This window comes from Phyllobates terribilis, unplaced genomic scaffold (genome assembly GCF_046119375.1).
Source record: "Phyllobates terribilis strain yellow unplaced genomic scaffold, ASM4611937v1 Scaffold_3__8_contigs__length_932513732, whole genome shotgun sequence".
Lineage (NCBI taxonomy): Eukaryota > Metazoa > Chordata > Amphibia > Anura > Dendrobatidae > Phyllobates > Phyllobates terribilis.
The window spans coordinates 566,447,474-566,473,308 of NW_027362763.1; the positions used below are offsets into that span (position 1 = coordinate 566,447,474).

Below are 25,835 nucleotides of genomic sequence, written 5' to 3' on the forward strand. Positions count from 1 at the left end.
CGAGAATGGATGGCCCTTTTTATGATTATTCGTCGTTCTGGATGACTTATTCTGGTGGCTACTTGCTCATTCACTTTTTATCTCTTTAGGCAGAAATGTTGACAGAGTGGAGTAAATAGGGACATTAGGAGTCTGACTCTGAGCGTGGCGAGAAATGAGCTCAGAGCTAAATATATAGGTTTGTGACATTCTAGCAGCTGTTCTAAGCCCTTCTGTTTGTTGCAGGGGTGCAGTGCCCTAAAAAAGGAAGAGAATGTATTGTAGCTCTGGGAGAAAAACCAGCAGCTGGTGGTCTTATCACTAGTGCTGACAGCTAAGGTCAAATGTTTGGAAGGACAAGCCTTTGCTCCAAAAGACAATGTGTCTGTTAGTCAGGTTTTCCAGGGTCTGTTCTTCTGGAATGAAGGGATTCATTTCCTTATCTCCCGCTTGGTTACTATCTGTTCAGTATTGGGCCATGATCCCATTGGTTTATACCTATTAGTAATTTGTCTCCCATGTAGAGATGCCCAGAAATGTTGCGTCATGCACCCAACTTATCACCACCTTCTGCTTTTAGTTTTGATTGATTGTTTTGTTTTGTCTTTTAAGGACATTTTCTTAATGTTAATAAGATGATCCAGAAACCTGCATAACTTTTATCTGTCATCTCATTGAAATGCAAATATTTGCCTCCTGCTCAGCTTTTCATTCATTCTTTTCTTAGTATTGACAAGGTAAGATAGCACATGTAAATGGCCTATTTACCATAATTGACTCTGCTCTTTGTTCACTTTCCCTGAGAAGGTGTGTACCAGGCGGATGCTATGGCACCCTGACATCTCTCCTTCTAATGTATCATTATACCTTGCAATCCTGTGACGTGTTAGCGCAAATTAAAATTAATTTTAAAGGCAACCTACCATCATGGAATGGTTTATTAAATCAGGTTTTTGTGTTGAATGGATTTCCAAAAATTTTTTGGCAATATATATAATATTTTTAATTTATCAGAATCTGTGTTTAAAAAAGCATCATATCCAAAATGGATTTTAAATTAACTATATAGTGCTATAGGTGACCTAGCCAGTATAGAAATCATACTAGCATGGTACCTGTACAGTGCCTGAGAAAATTTAATTTGTGTGCAAATGAGGGGGCTTAGGTGCGTCTTCACACCATGTCACAATGCACAAAGCGCGTTCGTCTGAAGTGTAGTCAGCGGAGAGGAAATCCTCACTGCCACCAGTAATACTCTATTATCATTGATGGCAGTGGGGATAATCACCTATTTGGTGGTTGCGTAAACTCAAGAGCTGCTCATATTTGTTATCCTCTCTCTTGCCAAGGGTGCACCAGAACCTCCTAATTTGTATACAAATTAAGTTCTATTTTCAAGCACTGTAATGGTAACAGGTAAAGGACTAATATAAGTTTTGTATAGGCTAAGTCCCCAATGACACTCTATAGCTCATGTAATATGTATTGTGGGTCAGCACTCCTTTTAAAAATAACAAAAATGTTCTTGCAATTTTCACTCTGGCTGCTGGGCTTTTTTTTTTTTTTTTACTATAACTTCCTTTTGTTTCAGGAAACAACACATGTACATGAGTGTTTAATCAGTGTTTTTCACATACGGATAAATAAACATTGGTATTGCAGTGTATAGTCTAAGCAATCGGATGATCACAGGTTTAAGTCTCCTTTGGGGATTAAAAAAAATAAAGTTAAAAAAAATATATTAAATAATAAAATTATATATAAAGGAGATAATCGCTCCTTTTTTCTCAATTCATAATAAAGAAATAAAAAAACACATTTGGTATTGCTTCATTTGTAAAAGTCTGATCAAAATATAAAATGTATTAATCTGATCGGTAAACGCTTAAATGAGAAAAAAAAAGTATCCCAACGCCAGATAAGCATTTTTTTGATCACCACTCCTCCCTAATCAATGCAAACACAGATAAAAATATCGTATATAGTGTAAAAAAAAACAAATAAAAAAAAAATCAATAAAACTGTCAGCTAGTCACACACACACAAATAAAGCCCTCATTCAGCTCAACTGACGGTTAACAAAAATGTTATGGGTCTCAGAAAATGATGACACAAACCTAAAAATCTAGTTTTATACCTCTCTGAAGTTTCTTCTCCACTTAAATGAAAAATCTGTACAAGTTTAGTAAGTTCATAATGATTCAGCGAAATTCTTACCCTATAATTTATGCCGTAAACGCAATACCCTCCAAAAACCAAGGCGCGGAATAGCATGATCTGTTTCACTACTTAGATTTTTTTTTCTCCTATTTTTCCAGTACCTTAAATGTTACAATGAATGTAGTCATTCAAAATGACATTTCATCCTTCCAAAAAACAAGCCCTCATATGGCTATGTGGATGGAAAAGTAAAAAAAGGGCTGTGGAGGGAAGAGGTTAAGGTATAGCTACTGACCAAAGCCTCACCCGCCTTACACTATATGTGGTGTTTGTAGGGCGTTTTTGGTCATTTACCACAAAGATAATAGGTTGTCTGACAAAATGGACCTCCAAAATAAACATTTCTAGGCAAAGGTGGTGACTATATGGTGAGCTTCTCTTCCCTTTACCCACTGTACAGTGCAATGTTAGTCAGGGCTGTGGAGTCGGTAAGCCAAACCTCCGACCCCAACTCCTCAATTTCCATGACACCGACTCCTTCATACATGGCTCGTGTTTAAGTGATAAATTTACTGTAGCACAGATTCATCTCAGCTAAAAGTCTAGACCCTTAGATCCGGAATGGGACATTATAGGACATTTCATAACTTTCCCAAATTGTTATAAAAAAAATATTCCCCACAAACTGCATTGAACTACTGTACCCAATTTATTCGATATTTTAGGAGTTGGAGTTGCTCCATTTTATACCGAATCCACCAAAATGGACACCGACTCCGATTCCACAGCCTCTTGAGTACACAGGACACTGTTAACAGTTGGTGGTTTGTTTTGTGATATTTGTCTGTGCTCGTTAGTGTATTTTTTTTATTATTGAGCCTGCGCTACATGGAACAAGTGATGTGCATCATCCGGACAAAGTATTTTTTGTAGTGATAATTGCTGAATGTCTTGTGTGTATATATAATATATGAGAGTAGTGTGTATGTCAGCAACTCATTTCTACACTATTTTTTTTTTAAGTTTGATTAGTTCATCATGATGCAGGGACTTTTTATGTGTAAATGTATTTATTTTGAGTTTTCTACTATGTTTCCACTGACTCCCCCATGTGTATGCGTGGTAGCGGTGAAGACCCCAGTGTGAGATAGTAATGAGTTCAATTGATGCTGATTGGGGAAGGTCAAGAGCAGGGTGGCAGGTTGCCGCTGAATCCTCCTCTGCCTCTGAGCTGGCAGAAAAAGCATTCCCTGGTATCTTTCCTTTTGCAGTTTCATCTTTTTTTCTTCTCTATATTGCTCTGTAAAGGCAAATAAAGAACCACAAATGCCTACAAATAATCGTGCAGAATCCCGAAGGATTACAAAAATAATTTTCATTCATATTGCGGCTCTCGTCAAAAGGTCACTGCAGCCTGTTCCAGGGGCTCTGAATGATTGTCTTATCAACACGAAACGAATCTAACCAAAACAGGCCGATGCTGGCGACAGCGCTCGCCCCACAGAACAGGTGCATGGAGGCTTTAGAAGCAGAGAAAAAATGCATTTAACAATAATGCAGCCCAGATTAGACAAGCCGGTTAAATCCCCTAAATCTACATTATTCACATTCAACAACAGAAGCAGGGATGGCTTAGCCATTGTTCAGTACAGATTAGGATTTGCAATCACTGTGTAAATGCAATGGATCCGTGTAGATGAGCTGCTGCTGAATGTCATGGATGGCAGCTTCAGCCCTGGCTACATACATGTACCCGACAGTGTCGGCCTTCATCTAGCACCTAGCCTTCCCCGGCAGCGGCTGCCTCCTCCAGCACTAGTAGAAATATTCCTGCGTTCTCCTTATCGAGGACTGTGCATAGTCTCACTGCACAATGACCATGGGGTCGGTAGTGTTCTGATGAAATAAGGGAGTAGCTCTGTTTGCGTCCTCGTGTCCTGCTCTTTTGGGGGATAACCAGTCCGTATATAAGGCGCTGGGCTTGTTCCCGTGTGTTGGGGCTGTGACACAGCTTTGCACGTGTGACTTGGAATTGAAAGCTACGTCTGTGTTCACCTCGGCTTGATTGATCCTGATCAGTGTTGATTTACGTGCTAGCTCTTCAGCAATCAGACATTTCCTTTCTAAGCCACACAGGGAATAACCATGCTGTGATGTTTTTTCGGCTCTCCTTGAACTGCTGTCCTTCTGAATATTTACTGGAGCGTAGTCAAAATAAAGGCAAGGATTGCACGCCCTTTTTTTCTGTACATCCAGACTTTTCGTTATTAGTAATTTTTTCTTTTATTGCTCAGCAATTCAGTCTTCTAGTACCAAATGTATCTATTGTAGGGTTTTAATATTTTATTCCTCTCTTGTAAATACCACACTTTTTATATAGGCTGTTCAGGATTGTTGGCATAGTTTGATAGTAATATTGTATGTCACGTTTAAGGAGTTAATGTTTCATGGCATATTAATAGTGATGAGCGACTACCGTAATATTAATCGCTATACTCGTAACGAGTACTTTGTAATAATCGCGTATTCGTTCCGAATAGCGAGTACAATGTAAGTCAATGGGAAATGCAAGTAATTTTCTGCTGGACCCTACAAAGGGGTCTGGGGGGCCTGAGGAAAAGGTGAAATGGATGGGAAAGTGATGAAACAGAATGGGAAGAGACTGGAGAATATGCCTGCATGCATTTCTGACTCGCATATGGTTTCTGGGAATAAGTTTGTCGCAGTATTGCGCCACTTTTACATACACGCAAGAACAACTACCAAACCTACTCTAAATTGCATTTAACAGGCCAAAAAGGTTAAGAAATAATAATAATAGTTTTTATTTTTATAGCGCCAACATATTCCACAGCACTTTACAAATTTTAGGGGGAACTTATACAGACAATACAGAATAAGCATATCTCGTATCGAAAGGAGTGAGGGCCCTGCTCGCAAGCTTACAGTCTTATGAGGAAATGGGGGAGACACAAAAGGTAGAATGTACAATATACATTGTATAATGCAGCCTTGAAAGAAACAGTTTTTCCTACAAAATCAATTGTATATAAGGCTAAATAAACCAAAGAAACAAAAGAAATATCCCTTCTAGCGTTTGTTCACACATACTGTTGTGGCTTTTTTTTGCCTTTTACAATTGGGAGGGCCCTGACTTAAACATTTTGTAGGTCCTTCTGTCATACATCATTTCCAGCACGCCCCCATGACAGCACCATAGGAGGAGTAATCCCATATCCTGTGTAGGGACAGGAAACACAAGAGGTTAAAAGCCCTCCCACCCCCAACCTCCTCAGTGTTTTTCCTGTCCCTACACAGGACAGGGAGCACAGGAGGAGCGCTGGTGTGAAGATAGAGATACCTCAGGGGACATCGGGGGGGGGGGGGGAGGGGGCTTGGCTCTCTCCTTCCCGCCGTCAAACGGGTCTTGGGCCGACACTCCTTGTCGGGAGTCCCTCATCCCTCCGGCGTGCTGGGGCTCTTGGCGTCCTGTTCTGGACGGGTCCGGCTTCTCCCGGCTTCATGACCGCCCGCCGTCGAAACCGGAAGTCTGGAGATGACTACTTCCAGTGGCGGTCTCGTGGGAAATTCAAACCGCGTTTAGACCAGACGCCAGGGAGCAGGAGGAAATGACTGGACGACCAGGTAAGGTATAAGAGGTTGGGCTGGGGAGCATCAAAGGCAGGCTTACAGCTTGGGCACCCCTGACAGCAAAATGGCAGAGATGTCTCACCCTGATACCCTCCCTGGATCTCCCCACAGTCATGTAAGTGTACCATTACCCTTTTTTATATGGCTAATGGAGCTTACGCTTACCAGGCCCTCCATATTTTTTATAGGATGTCTCTGGGCAATTACCACCTCCTTCTGAGAAAAAGGACATGGGGGGGGGGAGGCCACTGTAAAATCCAAGAGGTGCCTGGATTGTAACATCAGACTTCCCGACTCGTATACAAAACGTCTATGTGCTGAATGTAGAGCCTCCATGCTAAAGGAGAAGCACGGAGCTTTATTAAACAAGATGCGTAATATAATCAAAGAAGAGGTTCAGGCTTCTATTTAGTCTCTGCAGCCCCCAGGTTCAGGAGTCCAGGATGTCCAGGGCCCCAAAAGACCCAGAGAAGATATAGCACCATCTTCTGAGGGTGAAATCGATCCATCTGGCGACTCTGACAGTGAGACCATTAGTCTACCTCAGGGCGGGGGAACGGAAAAGATACATGTTCCACTCAGATGGTATGGATATTCTTCTACCAGCAGTCTGAAACACGATGCAGGTAGAGGAAACGGAGAAGAGCAGTAACATTCAGGATGAGATGTTTGGATGTCTTAGAACCCAGAGAGCCATGGTTTTTCCTGTTAATGCCCATGTGAAGGACATGATACTAGAGGAATGGGAGGATGCGGAGAAGAGACTCTCCATACCACGAGACTTCCGCGCCCGACTATCTTTTGATCCAGAGGACACCAATGTGTGGGACACTATTCCTAAAATTGACGTCCCGGTGGCTAAGGAGGTCAAGAAAACCTTTATCCCCTTTGAAGACTCGTCAGGACTTAAAGATCCTATGGATAGGAAGGCGGATGGACTTTTGAAAAAAGCCTGGGAAGCGTCAGTGGCAATTATTAAATCTAATGTCGCTGCTACATCTATTGCCAGATCCATGAGAGTCTGGCTAGAAGAGCTAGAGAGTCACCTACGAGATGGCACCCCGAGGGAATCTCTCCTTCAGTCATTGCCCCTATTAAAAATGGCAACAAATTTTATGGCCGACGCTTCAGCGGAATCGGTCAGATTTGCGGCCAGAAATAATGCGCTTTCCAACTCGGCCCGTAGAGCTGTTTGGTTAAAAACATGGTCTGGAGATACAGCTTCTAAGAACTAACTGTGCTCCATTCCATTTTCAGGGCACAGAGTATTCAGACCTGTACTAGATGACATTCTAGAAAAAGCATCCGATAAAAAGAACGGCCTCCCTGAGGAGAAAAAGGAGCAGCCCTTTTGTAAACCGTTCCCCTCCCGTAAATATAACACGCAGAAAAAAGGGGGGTCCACAAGCTGGAGTTTTAATAAGGGGAACAAAGATAGAAAATACCAGCCCAGTACTAGTTCCCGTCCAAAACGACAATGACTGTCAGAGAAGGGGGGCGATTAAAGTTTTTCAGAAACAGTTGGCATCGGGTAACTCAAAATCCCTGGATACTAACAACTATAGTGCAGGGTTACAGGACAGAATTTTCTCAATCTCCCTTAAAAATTCTGCCTGACGAGAGGTTCCCCTACCTCTCTTTCCCGTCTGCAGGCAGACATAGAGAAGCTGCTACATCAGAGGGTTATTGTACCAGTTCCAGAACACGATCAACATCAGGGCCATTATTCCTCTCTGTTTTCAGAAACCGTCAGGGGAGTTCCGTACGATTATCAACCTGAAACCCCTAAACCGATGGGTCCGCTACAAAAAATTCCGCATGGAATCAGTAAGATCAGCCATCCCTCTAATAGACATGGATGTGGTAATGTGCACCCTGGACCACAGGGATGCATACTACCACCTGCTAATACATTCCTCAAGTCAGCAATATCTGAGGTTTGCACTACCATCAGGCAGTCAGATTCTACATTACCAGTTCCGATGTCTTCCCTTTGGCCTGTCATCTGCTCCCAGAATCTTTACAAAGATCATGGCAGAGGTGGTAGCCTATATCAGACTCAGGGATATTACCATCATTCCGTACTTGGACGACTTCCTGTTGGTAGCAGGATCTCCTCTAGGTATGACGCAACATCTGGAATTTGTCCTACGGACATTAACCAGCCTGGGTTTGATTGTGAACATAGAAAAATCCAATCTTGTCCCAAGTACATCACACATCTTCCTGGGAGTCCATGGGAGTCCATCTCGACTCCTGAATACGAATGTCTTGTCTCCCGGAAGACGAGATGCTCTCAATTCCACAAAGGATTCGTTCTTTTGCAAGAGAGAAGAAACCTTCAATCCGGAAGGCAATGAGTATTTTGGGAATCGTGACGTCATGCATCACCTGCGTCAGATGGAGCCAGTTCCATTCCAGGCCTCTACAGAAATGCATCCTGGAAGTGACAGACGGACATCAGAATTACCTAGACAGGAATATGTCTTTGTCCAGAGACTCCCAGGACTCTCTACACTGGTGGCTTGACCAGAAGAATCTACAGAAAGGAGTGCAGTGGATTCTGGAACCTTGTCTTTTAGTGACCACAAACGCAGGATGGGGAGCTCAAGTGGGAGATTCTTATCTCCAAGGAACATGGTCCACAGAGATTCAGACCTGATCATCGAATTTTTGGGAACTACAGGCAATCTGGGAAGCCTTACAGAGAAGCTGGGCGGTCTTAAAGGACAGACATGTAAAAATTTTGTCAGACAACATCACGGCAGTCTTTCATCAGACATCAGGGCGGACCAAGACATCCACTACTCCAGTCCCTGGCCAACAGGGTATTCTTAGGTATAGAGAAGATGGTGAGCTCCCATTTCAGCAGTTCACCTTCGGGGATCCGACAATCAGGAGGCTGATTACCTCAGCAGGCATCAGATGAAGGCTTCAGATTGGGAACTGAAGGAAGAGGTGTTCCAGCAGTTAACTCGCAGATGGGGTTAGCCGCACCTAGACCTTTTTGCATCCAGAACAAATGCAAAGACATCTTTCTTCTCTCTCGACCCAGGAGAATCATCCTCTTGCAGTGGACGCACTCTCACAATATTGGGGAGAGGGCCTAACCTATGCCTTCCCACCTGCTCCTCTAATTCCGAGAATTCTGCGGAAAATTCAGGAAGATCGGGCGACAGTCATAGCACTTGTCCCGTTCTGGCCAAGGAGAAGTTGGTTCTCCCTTCTACGTCATCTAGCGTTGGAAGACCCAATCATTTTACCATTTCAGGAAGATCTTGTGACGCAAGGTCCACTGTTGCATCAGAATCTTCAACAACTCCAGGTCTCAGCCTGGCTTCTGAAGGGGAGATCCTGAAGAACAGGGGCTTATCCGCCAGAGTGATCCAGACTATGCAGGCTAGTAGAAAACCTGTAACCCAGGCCATATATAAAAAAGTATGGAGGACCTTTTGTCAGCTCCACAGGACTGTAGACACCTCTCAGCCAGACATCCCTGCGATCCTTGATTTCTTGCAGGCGGGATTTGACGCAGGTCTTAGACCAAGTACCTTGAAAGTGCAGATTGCGGCACTAGGTGCTTTCTTCGACACATCATTGTCCTCGCATCCCTGGATAATCAGGTTTGTCAAGGCAATCCAAAGACTTAAACCTACCCAGAGAATTTCTTCTCCTCCTTGGGATCTGAATCTTGTCCTGAGAGTCCTTTGCAAACCTGCCTTCGGCCCAGTTAATGAATTGGGAATAAAGAACTTGACTTTGAAAACAGTGGTGGCAATCACCACGGCTAAACGGTTGGGTGAAATCCAGGCTCTATCTGTTGTCGAGCCTTGTATGCAGATTTGGGATGATTGCATCATTCTGAAGCTGGATCCAAGTTTCTCCCCGAAGGTGGTGTCATCAATGACCTTAAACCAAGAAGTGGTTCTTCCATCATTCTGCGAAAACCCTAGGAATCAGAGGGAGGAAGAGTTCCACCATCTCGATGTCCGCAGAGCAGTGTTGGCCTATTTGGAAGCCACTCTGAACTGGAGATTAGACTCTAATCTTTTTATACAGTTTGGGGGGAAAAAATAGAGGCAGGAAGGCTTCAAAACCATCCTTATCTAGATGGGTCACATCCATGATTAATCTAGTATAATTTCAGGGGGAGGCTGTCCTTCTGAAAGATATCAAAGCCCATTCCACCAGAGCGATTTCCACCTCATGGGCAACTAGAACAGGGGCTACCATTGAACAAATAACTACAAACACTACAAGCTAGATGTTCTCTCACAGCAGAGATCTGCGTTTGGTTCTTTAGTCAGTTATCTCACCCTAAGCTATGAGTTCTTGGGTATACTCCTATGGTGCTGTCATGGGGACGTACTGGAAAACCAGAATTAGTCTTACCGGTAATGATGTTTCCAGGAGTCCACATGACAGCACCCTTATTTCCCTCCCTGTATTGCTACTGTATGTGACTCTAACATATGTCTAAGCAGTCTAAAATAAAATTTTGTTGTACACAGCCAATGTGGTTCTTGGAACATCACTGAGGAGGTTGGGGGGGGGGGGGGGCTTTTAACCTCTTGTGCTTCCTGTCCCTGCACAGGATATGGGATTACTCCTCCTATGGTGCTGTCATGTGGACTCCTGGAAACATTACCGGTAAGACTAATTCTGTTTTTTTTAGTTCGATATTCCCCAGCACTTTACAAGCACAGCTAGAACTTACTAGTAGGTATGTTGATCTTTGAATTGAGAGGCCTCTGGTGGCTCTGTAACATGCGCTTTGGAGGGACATCATTGACACTCAGACAGTGGAATACATATTCCATAGCAGTTTACAATGTGCCCATTGTAGCGTTGGGCTTGACCCTCCTCCTCCTCCACCACCACAACCATGTGATACTGCGGCCCTAAATTCAAATGTTCAGAGGCCCTGCAGTAGGCACGAAAGCGGAGTTTTAGGAGAACCCTCATGTGGCCCTGTAACATACATTTTGAAGTGCCCTCTAGAGATTTTAGAGGTCCCACTTGTGTACAATACATTTGAGTGCCCTCACTTATCCATATTGTAGGGCCCTCACTGTATTATTTAACTCATTTAAGGGCAAAGACTACAGAGAAAATAGCCAAGAGACATGGAGTACTAGAAGGTAGCTGTGAGTGCAGCCTGCGATCCTCAGGTATGGCTGAACTCTGTGAACCGGAAAAATAAAAGCTGCACTAGTCAACTGGATGACGAGCTCAAATATATCACTTGTGCCAGTCAATGGGCAAAGGATATATGGTGCCCCCCCTCCAGGATGGGTTGGAGAAGCTTCTCCAAATGGCTGAGATTTTGGTTGTCAATATTCCCCAGATTATATAGGAAAAGAAGACTTCTTGATACTGTACTACTTGGTCCAGTGCAGAATGTGCATCGTATTTCCAATAATTACTCCTGGGGGCTGTGTCATAGGTGCAGGGAGATTCCATGACAAGGGCCTCCCTTGACAAACATTATCTACGATGGAGTACTGTAGTAGTTGTGGTCCTCAATTCAAGTTTTCCGAGAGCCATCAGTCGGTCATCAACAGTCAGTGTAAATTTCTATTGAATATGTATCCCCTATCTCAGTCACAATGTGGCACAAGCCAGGCATGTTTTTTGCCAAATAGGGTGACTGACAGTACATTTCTATTGAATATGTATCTCCTATTTCCGTCACAATGTGGCACAACCTGTGACAAGGACCTCCAATGACAAATATTAGTTTGGTAGGACCACTGTACATTCCAGATTTGTCCACTGCACAATGTGCATAGGGTTTGTATAAATTAGCCCTATCGGCTGAGTCATGGTTGACGCAGGAAGCCACCATCCCAAGGGCCTCCAATCACAAATAGTAGTTAGGCTGGTGTAGGAATACTGTCCTGGTTTGTCCATTGCACAATGTGCATAGGGTTTGTAAAAATTAGCCCTGTGGGCTGAGTCATGGCTGACGAAGGAAGGAAACGGGTTCTTATGGGAAGGGAGTGACGTTAACAGCAGTAGCATGAATCTGTATTTTTGCTGAATTTAGGTTGGGTTTCTCTCATCTGGAGGGATTACAAACGGTGCAGATATCCAGTCCTTGTTGAATTTAATCAGAGTAAGTCTGTCTGCATTATCCGTGGAGAGGCGTGTGCGCCTATCAGTGATGATTGACCCAGCCGAACTGTAAACACGCTCAGACACCACACTAGCAGCCGAGCAGGCCAGCACCTCCAAGGCATATAAGAAGAGGTCAGGCCAAGTGTTCAGCTTAGACACCCAATAATTAAAGGGAACTGAAGCGTCAGAAAGGACGCACGTATGGTCACTTAAGTCCACCTTGACCATGTTCTGCAACTCATCCCTCCTTGGCATTGTTACAGGCACAGATAGCCATTGCTGTTGTGCTGGTTTATTGAAAATTGCCCAATTTGTGCACATTTTCCCCCCACCTCTGTTGGAGCTAGTGTTCGTGTGTCTCCCCATTATCCCTTGGTGTTGAAAAGAGCCAGTACCTCTGCCAGCAGCATTGTCTGAGGGTGATGTTTTCAGTAACTGATCTACAACGGCCCTCTTGAATGATTCCATTGTAAAACTCTTTGGTGACTCCAAAAGGAGAGGAGCTTTCTCCATGTACTGTGGATCGAGAAAGGTGGCCAACCAGTATAGGTTGTTGGATAAAATGTGTATCACGTGAGGGTCTTGCCACAGACACCTACACATTAACTGTGCCATGTGGGCCAAGCTGCAAAAAGGCAAATGTACTGTGTCCCCAACAGTAGAAACAGTATCCATCCTCTCCTGGTGCGTGCTTTGTAGCAGACAGTAGGAAATGTTTGGACTACTTCTTTGCGTTGGGCACTAACCACCTTCTTAAGTGGACTAAGGTGGACAGCAGAAGCAACGATCTGACCCCTAAAACAGCGGGGAAAATAGACCGGTGGTGTTTTTTTTTTTCTTTAAAAAAAAAAAAGCTAGCACAAAAAAAATATGCTGGAAAAATATTGCTTTGCCACTGACAAGCGCTGTTTTAAGATGGACACTGGAAGAACACTTTCTTCTCTCCCTACCTAATACACAAGCTCTCCCCTGTACTCTGACTTTGAGTCTTCAGCTCTGAAAAGAGCTATTTTTTGGTGGTATTATGGAGCTAGTGAGCGGCTCCTTTAAACACAGAACTAGTGCACACTGCAGGTAGCCCTTACAAGAGCTTTTGTTTGATCAAGAGGCCTAAACACTCTCCTTAGCAGCTCAGCGATCTCTCCCTATGCTTATAGAATGCAGGCTCCAGACGCAATGTGCACAAAATGGCGGCATCAGGGTTTAAATGGACCCTATGACGCTGGGCGGCCAGCCAATCACAGTAATGCCACAATCAAGATGTCTGTGGCATTACTATGATTGGTTAAGAAGCCCAGCATGTTTAGTGGCTGCAAAGGAGGCGCCAAAACTGCAGGGCGGGACATCCGAATATAGCGAGGCGAGTACACAAATAGTAACGAATACACTCGCTCATCACCACATATTAACTGTTATGACTTAAATGTCTGATGGGGACTGACTGCTGAAGTGACCTGGTTCTCCAGCTGGGTTGGAACTCTGCATCTCTTTGTGATTTCAGTATATTTTAGGAGAGTTTGGTCACCTCCATTCTTAAAATCACCTCCCCTCATCTTGTATGTACTCTGTACCTATTCCTCCAAGCATGCATATAATAAGTCAAGCGAGTAAGAAGTTGTACCGCTTGTTTCGGCTGCTGTAATTCCTGCCTTGGCTTTCGGCAGAGCAATGGTCCATACACAGGAGCGTTCTCTTGGCCTTTGTTCTCCGTGTGAGAGCCGCGGCTAAATCTCTGAGAACAAAGGGATCTGTTTTATTAAATAGGAACAGCTAGATACTTCTGTTCCCCAATAGATGTTGGGGGGAGAGTCAGGACGTCCCCACAAACATTAGACCAGGGGTCTTAAACTCAGCTGGGCATATGGGCCGCACACAGAAAAACATTTAATTTGGGGGGGGGGGCCGCATTATTTGCATGACAAAGTGACATTTTTAGTTATACCATTTTATTTTCTATACACCTTTTTGACCTGTTCTCATCATGCAGACATGGTCCCCCATCTACGTCCCCCCATACTGCGCACAGGGTCTCCGTCCCCCCGTACTGCGCACAGGGTCTCCGTCCCCCCGTACTGCGCACAGGGTCTCCGTCCCCCCGTACTGCGCACAGGGTCTCCGTCCCCCCGTACTGCGCACAGGGTCTCCGTCCCCCCGTACTGCGCACAGGGTCTCCGTCCCCCCGTACTGCGCACAGGGTCTCCGTCCCCCCGTACTGCGCACAGGGTCTCCGTCCCCCCGTACTGCGCACAGGGTCCCCGTCCCCCCGTACTGCGCACAGGGTCCCCGTCCCCCCCCACACTGCGCGCCGGTCCCCTGTGCTGTATTTCACATGACAGAGAAAAAAAAAAAAGATTCTTCTCACCTGTCCTCCGTTCCCTCGGCGTCCTTTCTGCACCTGTGGCCCGCAGGTAATGATCGCGGCTCTCTCCAGCAGCCGCTGCCATCAGTGCCGTAGTGCAGTGTGTTGCTGCGCAGAGACCGGCTCTCTGCACAGCAATATCAGTGGCCGCCGCCGGCCTATCAGAGGCCACCAGCTGACCTCTGCGTCCCAGCGCAGCGGGGTATGACGTCACTGCCATGCGCAGAGGTCAGCTGGTGGCCTCTGATAGGCCGGCGGCTGACACTGGTATTGCTGTGCAGAGAGATGGTCTCTGCGCGGCAATACACTGCACTACAGCGCTGATGGCAGCGGCTGCTGGAGAGAGCCACGATCGTTACGGGGTCTATGTGCCTGCGGGCCGCAAAAAGCAGCTGGAGGGGCCGCATGCAGGCTGTGTGTCTGAGACCCCTGCATTAGACTGTCAATATCTGTTGGCATCTGATGACATTGGTGCACAGTGCAGGGGCCTTTAGTTCCACAATCGTGATATAATAGTCATGACCTGCAAATCTGCCTAGTTATGCCGTAAAATGCAAGACAAGCGATCTGATAAGAGGTCAGATTAGGCGTTCAGCAGTCCGAGGAAGCTGTGGTGCTAGGCATTGATTCCCAGCTTTCTTATAAATGGGTAAAGAACAGAAGATGGCTCAGGGATGGAATAATTTCTTGCTATGTTCTATTTTCGGACAACCTGCTCTATGAATTTGGCCTGTCCTGCCTAAGGTTAATCCTCGTCTGTTTCATTGATGGGGTGAAATTAACATTCACTCTCCGGAAGATGAATATGAGTATCTTGAGACTTTTTTTTTTTGCTTTGTCTCGGACAGATAATGATATATCATATTTATCGTCTTGCTTGTTAGGCTTGCACAGTTTTAAAAGGGCATTTAGAAGTGTTATCTTCAGATCAAAAGTGCTTTAGAAGGATGTGGTATCGGTGCCCTTGTCTGAGGGACATTACAGGTTCACAGTGTCAATGACGGCTATATCCCTGCTTGTAATTAAAAACCCAAATTGTCATACAATATTGACATTTATATTTAGACACAGACACACAAGCACTGTGCAAACCGTCTGCTGCAACAGTCTGTAATAAGCATTTATAGATAATGAAATTAGGACGTGACTTCCTGTGCATTTATAAATCTGCTTTCTACTTTGCATTGCCTCATAACCTAGAGATCACATTTACTGTATTTAGTTGTATTAAAGGGAATCTGTTAACGGGCTTGTGCTATTTATTACTGCTTAATATAGAAAGAAAGCCTGTTTCCAGAGATGTGTCACTTATTAGGCTGTGTTGTAGTTAACATAAAATCAGTGTTTGATCAACACAAGATTATCACTGCCTGACTAGGTCTGGCATGCAGACCAGTCAGGCTTATCTGTGTAATCCTACCCCCAACCCTGATTGGCACAGGAAGCTGTGTGGGCATGGTCATACACAGCTTAGCATTCCGAGCACCGCTACATCAACAGCAGAGAAAACAGGGATTCTAGCAAAACTTAACCAAGCAGTCCAGTAAGTGACACATCACTGGAATCAGGATCTCTGACCCTACGTCATGCTGCTGTCAGATTACATAAAAAAAATTTTGTTAGCAGTTTTTAGTTAAGGTCGCTTGTTTCATGCTTTGTCTGAAGACCAGTGATAACATGAAGTTCATGGGTATTGATGCTAAACCAGTTGCATCAGGGCTCTTTAGGGCTTTATTTACATGCTGCAGATTTATTCTAATTTCTAAAGAAATTTCTATCAGATATATGGAACAGATTTGTATTGAGAGTAAGTTCGTAAAAATAAATATGCCCCAAAAGCCATCCTAGTCGGCAACTCCTTACCAAACCAGTTTACTCAGAATACTCAAAAGCCAGTAGTCTTTTCTTTTTTTGTTTCCCCCGTCCATGAATTATAGTGAATAGTTTGCACAATTAATACTGAGCAAATGTTACTCTTGTAGACATTCCTGCAAAGCATAAGAATTGACAGCAAGATAGCTGTGCATACTGATCAATGTATTACAACACTAGAGATACGCTGGAGCCAAACGTCTTAAACTATTATTGCACTAGTGGTTCCTTATTACACTATAAGTGAAACTGGGAGTTCTGACCATTTACAGAACCAGAATGAAATAGAAAAAAAAAAAAAAAAAAAAATATATATATATATATATATATATATATATATATATATATATATATATATATATATATATATATATATATATATATATATATATATATATATATATATATATATATATATATATATATATATATATATATATATATTTTTTTTTTTAAAGGCCAAAGTTTGGACACCTTCTCATTTCAAGATTTTTCAGTTTTTTTCATGACTTCGAAAATTGTACATTCACACTGAAGGCATCAAAACTATGAATTAACACATGTGGAATTATATACTTAACAAAAAAGTGTGAAACAACTGAAAATATGTCTTATATTCTAGGTTCTTCACAGTAGCCACCTTTTGCTTTGATGACTGCTTTGCACACACTAGTGTCCAGACAATGGAGCAGATAACAGGAGACAGGCCAGTACACCAGGAGAAGTGGATGGGGCCATATCCTCCTTTGTGCATGGAGGAACAGGAGAAGCAGTGCCAGAGCCCTGCAAATGACCTCCAGCCAGCCAATAACATCCATGTGTCTCCTCAAACTGTCAGAAATAGACTCCATGAGGGTGGTATGAGGGCCTGACGTCCATAAGTGGGTGTTGTGCGTACAGCCCAGCACAGTGCAGGGCGATCGGTATTTGCCAGAGAACACAGAGATTGGTAGATTCGACACTGGCGCCCTGTGCTCTTTATGGATGAGACCAGGTTCACACTGCGCACGTGTCAGACGTGACAGAGTCCGGAGACGCCGTCAACATCCTCCAGCATGACTGGTTTGGCAGTGGGTCCCCTGACTGCCATTTGGTACTGGGATGAGATCCTCAGACCCATTGTGAAACCATATATAGGTACAGTGGGCCCTGGGTTCCTTCTGATGCATGACAATGCTTGACCTCATGTGGCTGAAGTGTCAGCAGTTCCTGGTTCATGAAGGCATTGATGCTTTGTACAGGCCAGCCCGATCCCCAGACCTGAATCTAGTTGAGAACATTTGGGACATCATGTCTCGTTCCATCCACCAATGGCACGTTGCACCACAGACTGTCCTGGAGTTGGCTGATGCTTTAATCCAGGCCTGGGAGGAGATCCCACAGGAGACCATCCGCAACCTCATCAAGAGTATGCCTAGGTGCTGTAGGAAGGTCATACAGGCATATGGAGGCCACACACACTACTGAGAATCATTTCCTTGTCTTGAGGCATTTCCACTGAAGTTGGATCAGCCTGTAATTTGATTTTCCACTTTTGATTTTGAGTATCATTCCAAATCCAGACCTCCATGGGATATTAAGTTTGATTTGCATTGATCATTTTTATGTTGTATTCTCAACGCATTTCACTATATAATGAATAAAGATTTGCAACTGGAATATATCCTTCAGTGATATCTAGGATGTGGTATTTTAGTGTATGCACAGAGTATCATGTGACATACTCAAATCCTGGATGTTTCACGGCTGTTGGACAACCAAAAAAATGCAGGAATTGCCTGCCATACACTGACAATCCCCGTATGTTTTTTTTTTTTTTTTGGGGGTGTCTTAACAGCCACAAAACATGCGGGGCGCAGACTTGAGCATGTCACTCAAGCGCTTGCGATACTCTGTGCACCCAATGCAAATTCCAGTACGAGCTCTTGCGCTCAACACTAATGATGACATATACAGTATGACGACCTAATGTTATCAAATTCTATGTAGTACCTTTGGGTTCAGAATCCTCACTATACCCCCAAAATAGGGTCCGTTGTGGGGGGGTTTCTGCGGTTTAGGTACCTTCGGGACCGTGCAAATGTGACATAATGCCCGCCATCTATATTAGCCAATTTGTGTTCCAAAATTCAAATGGTGCTCCTTCTGTTCCGAGCCCTGCTGTTTGTCCAAACAGAACTTTTTGACTACATGTGGGGTATTGCTGCGCTCGATAGAAATTGGGTAACAAACTGTGGAGTCTACTTTTTGGTGTTACCTCTTGCAAAGGTGAAAAAATTGGGGCTAATGCAACATTTTAGAGGTACATTTTTTTCATTCCCCTTTTGCATTAATTCTTGTGAAGCACATGAAGGGTTAAATATTTTCTTAACAGTTTTGAAGTATTTGAGGGGTGCGGTTTTTAAATTGGTATCACTTTTGGGGAATTTCCAATATATAGGCCCCTCAAAGTCCATTGAAATGTGAATAGGTCCCAAAAGTAACAGGTTTTGTAAGTTTGTTTAAAAAATTAGAACTTGCTGCTAAACTTTTAACCCCTCTGACATCCTAACAAAATAAAATGACGTTTAAAAAATGATGCAGATGTAAAGTAGATGTATGGGAAATGTTATTTATTAATTATTTGTACAGTATGACGAACTGGTTTAAGGATATGAAGATTGAAAGTTTGAAAACTGCGAGTTTTTTTTCTTCAAAATTTTTACCAAAATAGCGATATTTTCACAAATAAACGGATAAAGTCATATAGAACAAATTTTACAACTATCATGAAGTACAATGTCTCGAGAAGAAAATAATGTCAGAATCGGTGGGATCCGTTAAAGCGTTCCAGAGTTATTACTTCATAAATTGACATTGGTCAGAATTCAAAAATTTGACCTGGTCAGGAAGGTGAAAATTCGCTCAGTCACTAAGGGGCTAAAAAAGGCTGGAAAACACAAACCCATAAATATTGTCCAGGAATCATAGGATTTAAAGGGCTTTTTCTGCACGCCCAAAGATATGAAGACCCACAGCATAATCAACGTTAAGATCATTGGGTGCGACAGTATCCAATTTATATAATCAGGATAAATCTTTAAGTAATTTTTCTCCATACACCTCATGGGTGGGATCATCTACTATATAATCGGCTTATCCCGTCTGTCTGTCCGTCCAGGAAATCCCGCGTCACTGATTGGCCGCGGCCGGACCAGACGCGGGATTTCAGAACAAGATGGCGGCCGTTAGCGGCTCATCTGCCGCACGGAGGTCAGCGTCGATGCAGCCGGGAGATGACCGGTGCTAGCCTTTCATCTCCCGGCTGCTCGCAGCAGAAGTACCCCGACCGGCGGCCTAGGTGGCACCGCTCCCCGGTCCTCCCTTCACACTTGCCGTCGGGAGATCAGCGGCCCTAGCCGCTGATCTCTCGACAGTAGCCGCATGGAGGTCAGCGGCGATGCAGCCGGGAGATGACCGGCGCTAGCTGGTCATCTCCTGGCTGCTCGCAGCGGAAGTACCCGCATAGGCAGCGCCGCTCCCCGGTCCTCACTAACACGGTTCAGCGATATTGGCGCCAAATTTAAAACACCGCTGTCCTGATTGGTCGCGGCCGCCACCAATCAGCAACGAGCGCAGTGCTGCCGCGAATTGGCGCCGGATTTGAAACACTCTTTGCTGATTGGTCGTGGCCAGGCGGGTGCAACCAATCAGCGATATTGGCGCGAAATTTAAAACACCGCTTCTCTGGTCGCGGCCAGCCGGCCGCGACCAATCAGCGACTGGCGCAGCCCGGCCGCGAATTGTCGCCGGATTTGAAACACGCAGGCCACCGTTGGGAGATCAGCGGCGACGCAGCCGGGAGATGACAGGTGCTAGCCGCCGGCTGTGACCAATCAGCGTGCTGGCTGTGCGTGGTCAGCGATGTTGTCACAAGCAGTATTGACAACATGACGTAATTACAAAATTCATTAGGGGCCCCGGGGGGATACATTGGGGGGTTAATTTAAAGTAGTGCACAACTCATTTAAATACTGCTTCGCTGATTAGTCGCGCCTGGTCGGCCGCATACATATTCTAGAATACCCGATGCGTTAGAATCAGGACACCGTCTAGTGATCAATAATGACCAAATGTATTTGGGAAACATGTCTAAGTTTTGCAAAATCTTTGGCTACTGTGAATTCTAATTTTGTACTTCTAATTGTAGATTTGTTATTCCTAAGGTGAATTTTTTTAAATCAAATAGCTGTTGAATCATTGCATTAACTCCTTCCTGAGGGGGTGATTTTCCGTTCTTGCCCTTTTGAGTTTTCCTCCCCTTCGTGCAAGAGCCATAACTTCTGTAGTTTTCTGTTGATAGTTGTATGAGGGCTTGCTTAGCACTGATTGAGATGTACTTTTGGATGGCACCATCTATTTTATCATGAGATGTACTGAAAAGTGGGAAAAAAATTCCAATACGGAGAAAATGTAAAAAGCAAAAAAAACGCAATTCAGCCATTGATTTTTTTGTTACAGCATTCATTTTACGTTAAAAATGACCTGACAATATGATTCTCCAGGTCAGTACGATTACGGAGATGCCAAACGTTAATAAATATATATATATATATATATATATATATATATATATATATATATATATATATATATATATATATATATATATATATATATATATATATATATATATATATATATATATATATATATATATATATTTTTTTTTTTTTTTTTTTAAATCATGAAAGGTTTAGGAAATTTGTAAAAAGAAAAAATTTATTGGGACTGTGACCTGTAACATTTTTTTTTTTTTTTTTTTTTTTTTTAGGTCAATAGGGCTGAGGGGGGGTCTTGTTTTTTTGCGCCCGGTGCCAACAGTTTTAATTCTACCATTTTGGGGTAGATACATATTACTGCTTTTTTATCGCAATGTTGTATCAGTTAAAAAAAAAAAAACAAAACACGCAATTCTGGCTTTTAGATTTTATATTCATTAATGCATTTACCAATCTGGTTAATTGATTTAATATTTTGATAGATCAGACTTATTAACTTGGAGATACCACATTGTATTTTTTCTCTTCTTTTTAATTTTTATTTTTAATGTGGGGAAAAGTGCCAGTATTGGATTAAAATGAACATTTAGTCCACTAACAATTAAAGCCACGTCTAGCCGGAATGTGGCCGAAAGTACTAAATCGCATACTTGCGGTCACATGACCACATCATCATAGAATTCTCAGTGAGGTTTCACAGGTCTGACTGCAGACATTTACCTTAAGGCTGGACAACCCATTTTAAAGCTGATTTTTCAGTGTGAGATGTGGTGATACAGCTCTGATTCCCTGGTCTAACCTCCTGCATCAGTCATTGTTGAGGGGAGGAGCAGTGTAGCTGAGTTTAGCTGTGTCACATTACAAATCCTTCTATCAGCTCTCCTACTAAGTGTCAGTAATTACAATTATGTCTGCTGTTCAGAACCGACAGTGTTGTGAGAGCAGGAGAGCTGCTAAAAGGCTTTGTAATGTAATACAGCTAAACTCAGCTGCGCCTCCCCCACAGAGACCTTATTTGGAGGATGTTAGTCATCTCTGCTTTCTAATCATGCAAAAGGTAGACCTGGAGATCAGAGTTGTATCATTACATCTCTCACACTGAGGAATTTGCTCTAAAGCCCCCGTCTCGCATAGCGAGATCTCTAGCGAGATCGCTGCTGTGTCACGGTTTTGGTGACGCAACAGCGACCTCACAAGCGATGTCGCTATGTGTGACACGTTGCAGCGATCAGGCCCCTGCTGTGAGATCGCTGCAAAGTGTCCTGGACCATTTTTTGGTCGTTGCCCTCCCGCTGGTCAGCACACACCGCTGTGTGTGACCAGCGGGAGCAGCGATCAGGCTGGTAACCATGATAAACATCGGGTTACTAGGGGCACACGTGCACTTAGTAACCCGCTGTTTATCATGGTTACGAGCCTGCTAAAGTGAGCGGTAACCTCCCGCTCACCGTAGCAGAGTGGTAACCATGATAAACAACGGGTTACTAGGTGCGCGTGTGCCCCTAGTAACCTGATGTTTATCATGGTTACCAGCCTGCTCCTGCTTCAGCAGGCTGGTAACCAGGAGCAGGACACCGTGGAAAGATTCTTTCCACGATGTCGCTGCTCCCCTGATCGTTGGTGAGCCTGCCTGTTTGACAGCTCACCAGCGACCACATAGCGACGCAGCAACGATCCCTGACAGGTCGTATCGTTGTCGGGATCGTTGCAGCGTCGCTAAGTGTGACGGGCCTTAAGCTATATTGGGGGTTTATTCTTACTTCCTTTGGGTGTTGCTGTCTGCTAATGGATTGTCAGCATCATACATGGAGAAGTACACGCCCCAGTGAAAACTCTAACACCCACTTCAACTTAACTTTCATTTTTTTTTCAACTCATTAAATACCAAATACTTTGACAATTCAAAAAAAAAAACAAAAAAAACTTTTGTTCAGTCATTATGACATTGTGTATCTAGTTCAATATGAAAGAACTGGTGAAAGATCCTCTTAAATCCAGCTAAAGAATGACGGAACTCATTAGTCTAAGTGTACTCAATCTGTCCACCTAGCCTGACTGACAGCTGCAGCTTGTACTGAGCAGTCTGAGATTTTGAGATTTCAGCAGAGAAGAGGGACTCTGAGGCACTGTCAATCAGGCTTTTGAGCAGAAATTAATGTTAAACTTTAAAAAATGGTTATAAAGCTATTCTAATGTTGATATTTAGTGTCAGTTTAAAAATATATTTACCAATGTGAGATCAGTTTTAAACAAGTTTTGTTGGACTTTATATAGTTGATCATTGCTTGTTATAGGTAGATATCGGTCTTGTAAACCCACATTGAGTGATCTGTTATCAGTCATGTAGCCTGTTCATGATGTGAGGTGAGGCGCAGGTTAACAAAGAGCTCAATGGAATATGCTTTTTCTGGGTTTCAGTTTAAAAGTAATTTGTCAACCGGTTTTTGCTATGTATTCTGAGATTAACATGATGTAGTGGTTACAAACCTGATTCCAGTGGTATGTCACATACTAGGCTGTGTGTTTTTGTTTCAGTATGCAAAGTGGCTTATCAAAAGGAGATTATCACTACAATGATAACCCCAGCACTGATTGGCAGAAAGCCCCTAATCAGTTGTGTGGGCTGAGTTATGCAGAGCTCTCAGCATTAGAGAACTGCTAATTGTATCATAATGGCATGCAGACTAGCAAACGACATATTGCTGGAATCAGGATCCCTGCCTCTACATAATGCTGCTCTCAGATTACATATCAGAAACCTGCTTAGATTGCCTTTAGGCTCGTTTATAACACTTGATAATATTGATGAGTATGTACTTTGTCTTTGTGATTTTTTTTTTTTTTTTTTTTTTTTTTACAAATTGTTAAATAACTGCCAGGTTCTAACAATGGCTTCCTTCTCTTTTAGTTTAACTTTGTTGGACGTATCCTTGGCCCACGAGGACTAACTGCTAAGCAATTGGAAGCAGAAACCGGATGCAAGATTATGGTTCGAGGCAAAGGCTCAATGAGAGACAAGAAAAAGGTTGGTATGCCTTTTGTGGTGCCCACTTACTGCAGCTATGTATCTACAATTCTGCCCCATGCAGCTATAGTATGACTACATAATTTCTAGAAGCAGGCCTGATACAGCTGTGCTTTCAGGCCCAAGGCATGCCAGCTCATTTAGAGAGAATCCTTAGATACTGCGAGATGCAGAAGTGTACTGTGTTTTGTCTCCTCACTTATTAAAGATTCCATAATCCACACTTGATCACTTGTCTTTGTTACCATTTCCAAAATAAAGGAATTGTAACTTTTTCAATAACAAAAAGTTACCAAAGGTACAATTGTTTGAATCCAATCCGTTTCAGTTCTGCTTCTAACTTTAAATACATTTTTTTTTAAAGTCCAGTTAGCCTAAATATTTATGCCGTCAGTGCCACTATCGCCTGTAGTAAGCAGACGGTTGCCAGTGTAAGTTTTTCTAATGTGATAAGATTATTCTATTTATTTTTGGTTGAGCCCCCATGATAAGTAAACTTCTTTTTAGCAATATGCCATCCCTTTTTTGAGAAGTCAAAACATCTTTAAAATTGTTATGAGCGAGTTAATCCCAGGCTACATTTGCTGCTTGTCCATTTGTCACAATACATAGATTTTTAAGATCTGACTTCATCCATAGGATCCTTCTCATTACCCTAATATTAGTAAGCTTGTAGGAATGTAGACTATATGATGTGTGCGTTCTCTTGTCACTTACCTTTTATTGTTCATTATGTTGTTGTAATTTGCTTTTCTAACTAGCAATTATTACTGTTTTGACATGCTGCATGTAGGCTGTTACCAATATACTGGAATGCAGTATGTTGGCGCTTAACAAGGTAAGCAGATACAAAACTTGTTTATTTCTTTAAGAAAATACTCTGCATATTCAGTGAATCTGAAAATGCCAAAAAATCAGGTTGTTTTTTGTTTAGACCAAATAAAAAAAAGTTAAAATTAGCCGTCATTGACTAGAAGTTAGTGGGGTCTGATGTGCAATGGATCTGGGAATCAATTTATTTTTTTTCTGCTCTTATGAAGGAGGGGAACATTAAAATTGATAGCCCCTTACACAGTAAATGTTTGGAAAGTTGCAGGATATTAAGAAAAGCACAGACTGAGATGAATAATTGCTGCACCCTAGATAAACCTCCGTCATGGGGAATAACCCTCATTTGCAAGTATGATAATTACAAATCTGGTTGTATCACTTTTACCTTAGTACAGTTTATGTAATGGTAACCTCCATGATGTATACAGGCATTTACATGCAGTTGCACCCATAAGTTCAATTTGGAGTTTAATTGAATTGATGTTTAGGACCAGTGCCCCCCACACTCAATGTGTCTTGTGTCAAATGACCCTTTGAAAAAGCATATGCTATGCTCCTCTACAATGTAGCCATATGGATTTTACTTATATAGGCCTAAGCAGCCAATGGCAGCAAGATTAACCCCACCGTTCAATGTGCATGGGTGCCACCCCCAAACTTGCACCTACTAGTTGTTAGGAAGTTAAGCTGCATTTACACCTGCTGATCCATCAGATCCTAACAGTACCGGCCCATCGTTCATGATATTTGTGTAGTGTGAATGGCTTTAGCGACTGAACGAGGTGCATGAAAGATTAGGCACGAAAAGAAGTCTTGTTCAACTATTGAAAATTGTGTAATGTAAATGGAGATTGTTCACTTGTTCAATGATTTGATCTGCAAAAAAGGAGGAGCGGAAATTGAAGTGGTAAATAGGGCTGGTTATGTTCCACAGTAATCTATAGATTAGTAGCAGATGGGACCAGTACATATTCATGGTTATCAAAAAAAATTAATTACATTTTGTGTGTACTCTATCGGAGATGTTTGTCCAATACCTTTATGAATTCATGTATTAGAAATAAATAAAAAGTATCACTTATGGGATGTGATGGTTGAACCCACCTACACTTCAGATTACCTGTGTGATCACAGTGCTCGGTGTTACAACTCTCATATATAGCCACTGGTCTGACATTGTTGCGAGTTATGATCGCATTGTTTAAACGATTGTTTCCTTGTGTAAATGATCCCTTAGATTTTTTACTACCTTGTACTTGAGGAGATTATCTGCTGACAGAGGTGTCTTGCCTCTTTT

At 42.9% G+C, this 25,835-nt stretch overlaps 1 protein-coding gene across 10 annotated transcripts in view; it reads left to right on the top strand.

The window, feature by feature from the left end:
• QKI (QKI, KH domain containing RNA binding) overlaps positions 1-25,835 on the top strand; it is a 182,532-nt gene that overhangs the window by 64,579 nt on the left and 92,118 nt on the right. For 6 of the 10 annotated variants that reach the window (XR_012318031.1, XM_073671413.1, XM_073671414.1 and 3 more), the window contains exons 3-4: positions 23,591-23,707; positions 24,501-24,545. Coding sequence is in view for 9 of the 10 variants with exons in the window: in XM_073671413.1 (XP_073527514.1) it covers positions 23,591-23,707; positions 24,501-24,545 (162 nt within the window). In the remaining variant the exon portion in view is untranslated. The remainder of the gene's footprint in view (positions 1-23,590; positions 23,708-24,500; positions 24,546-25,835) is intronic. The other 4 variants (XM_073671416.1, XM_073671418.1, XM_073671420.1 and 1 more) reach the window with 1 other exon arrangement.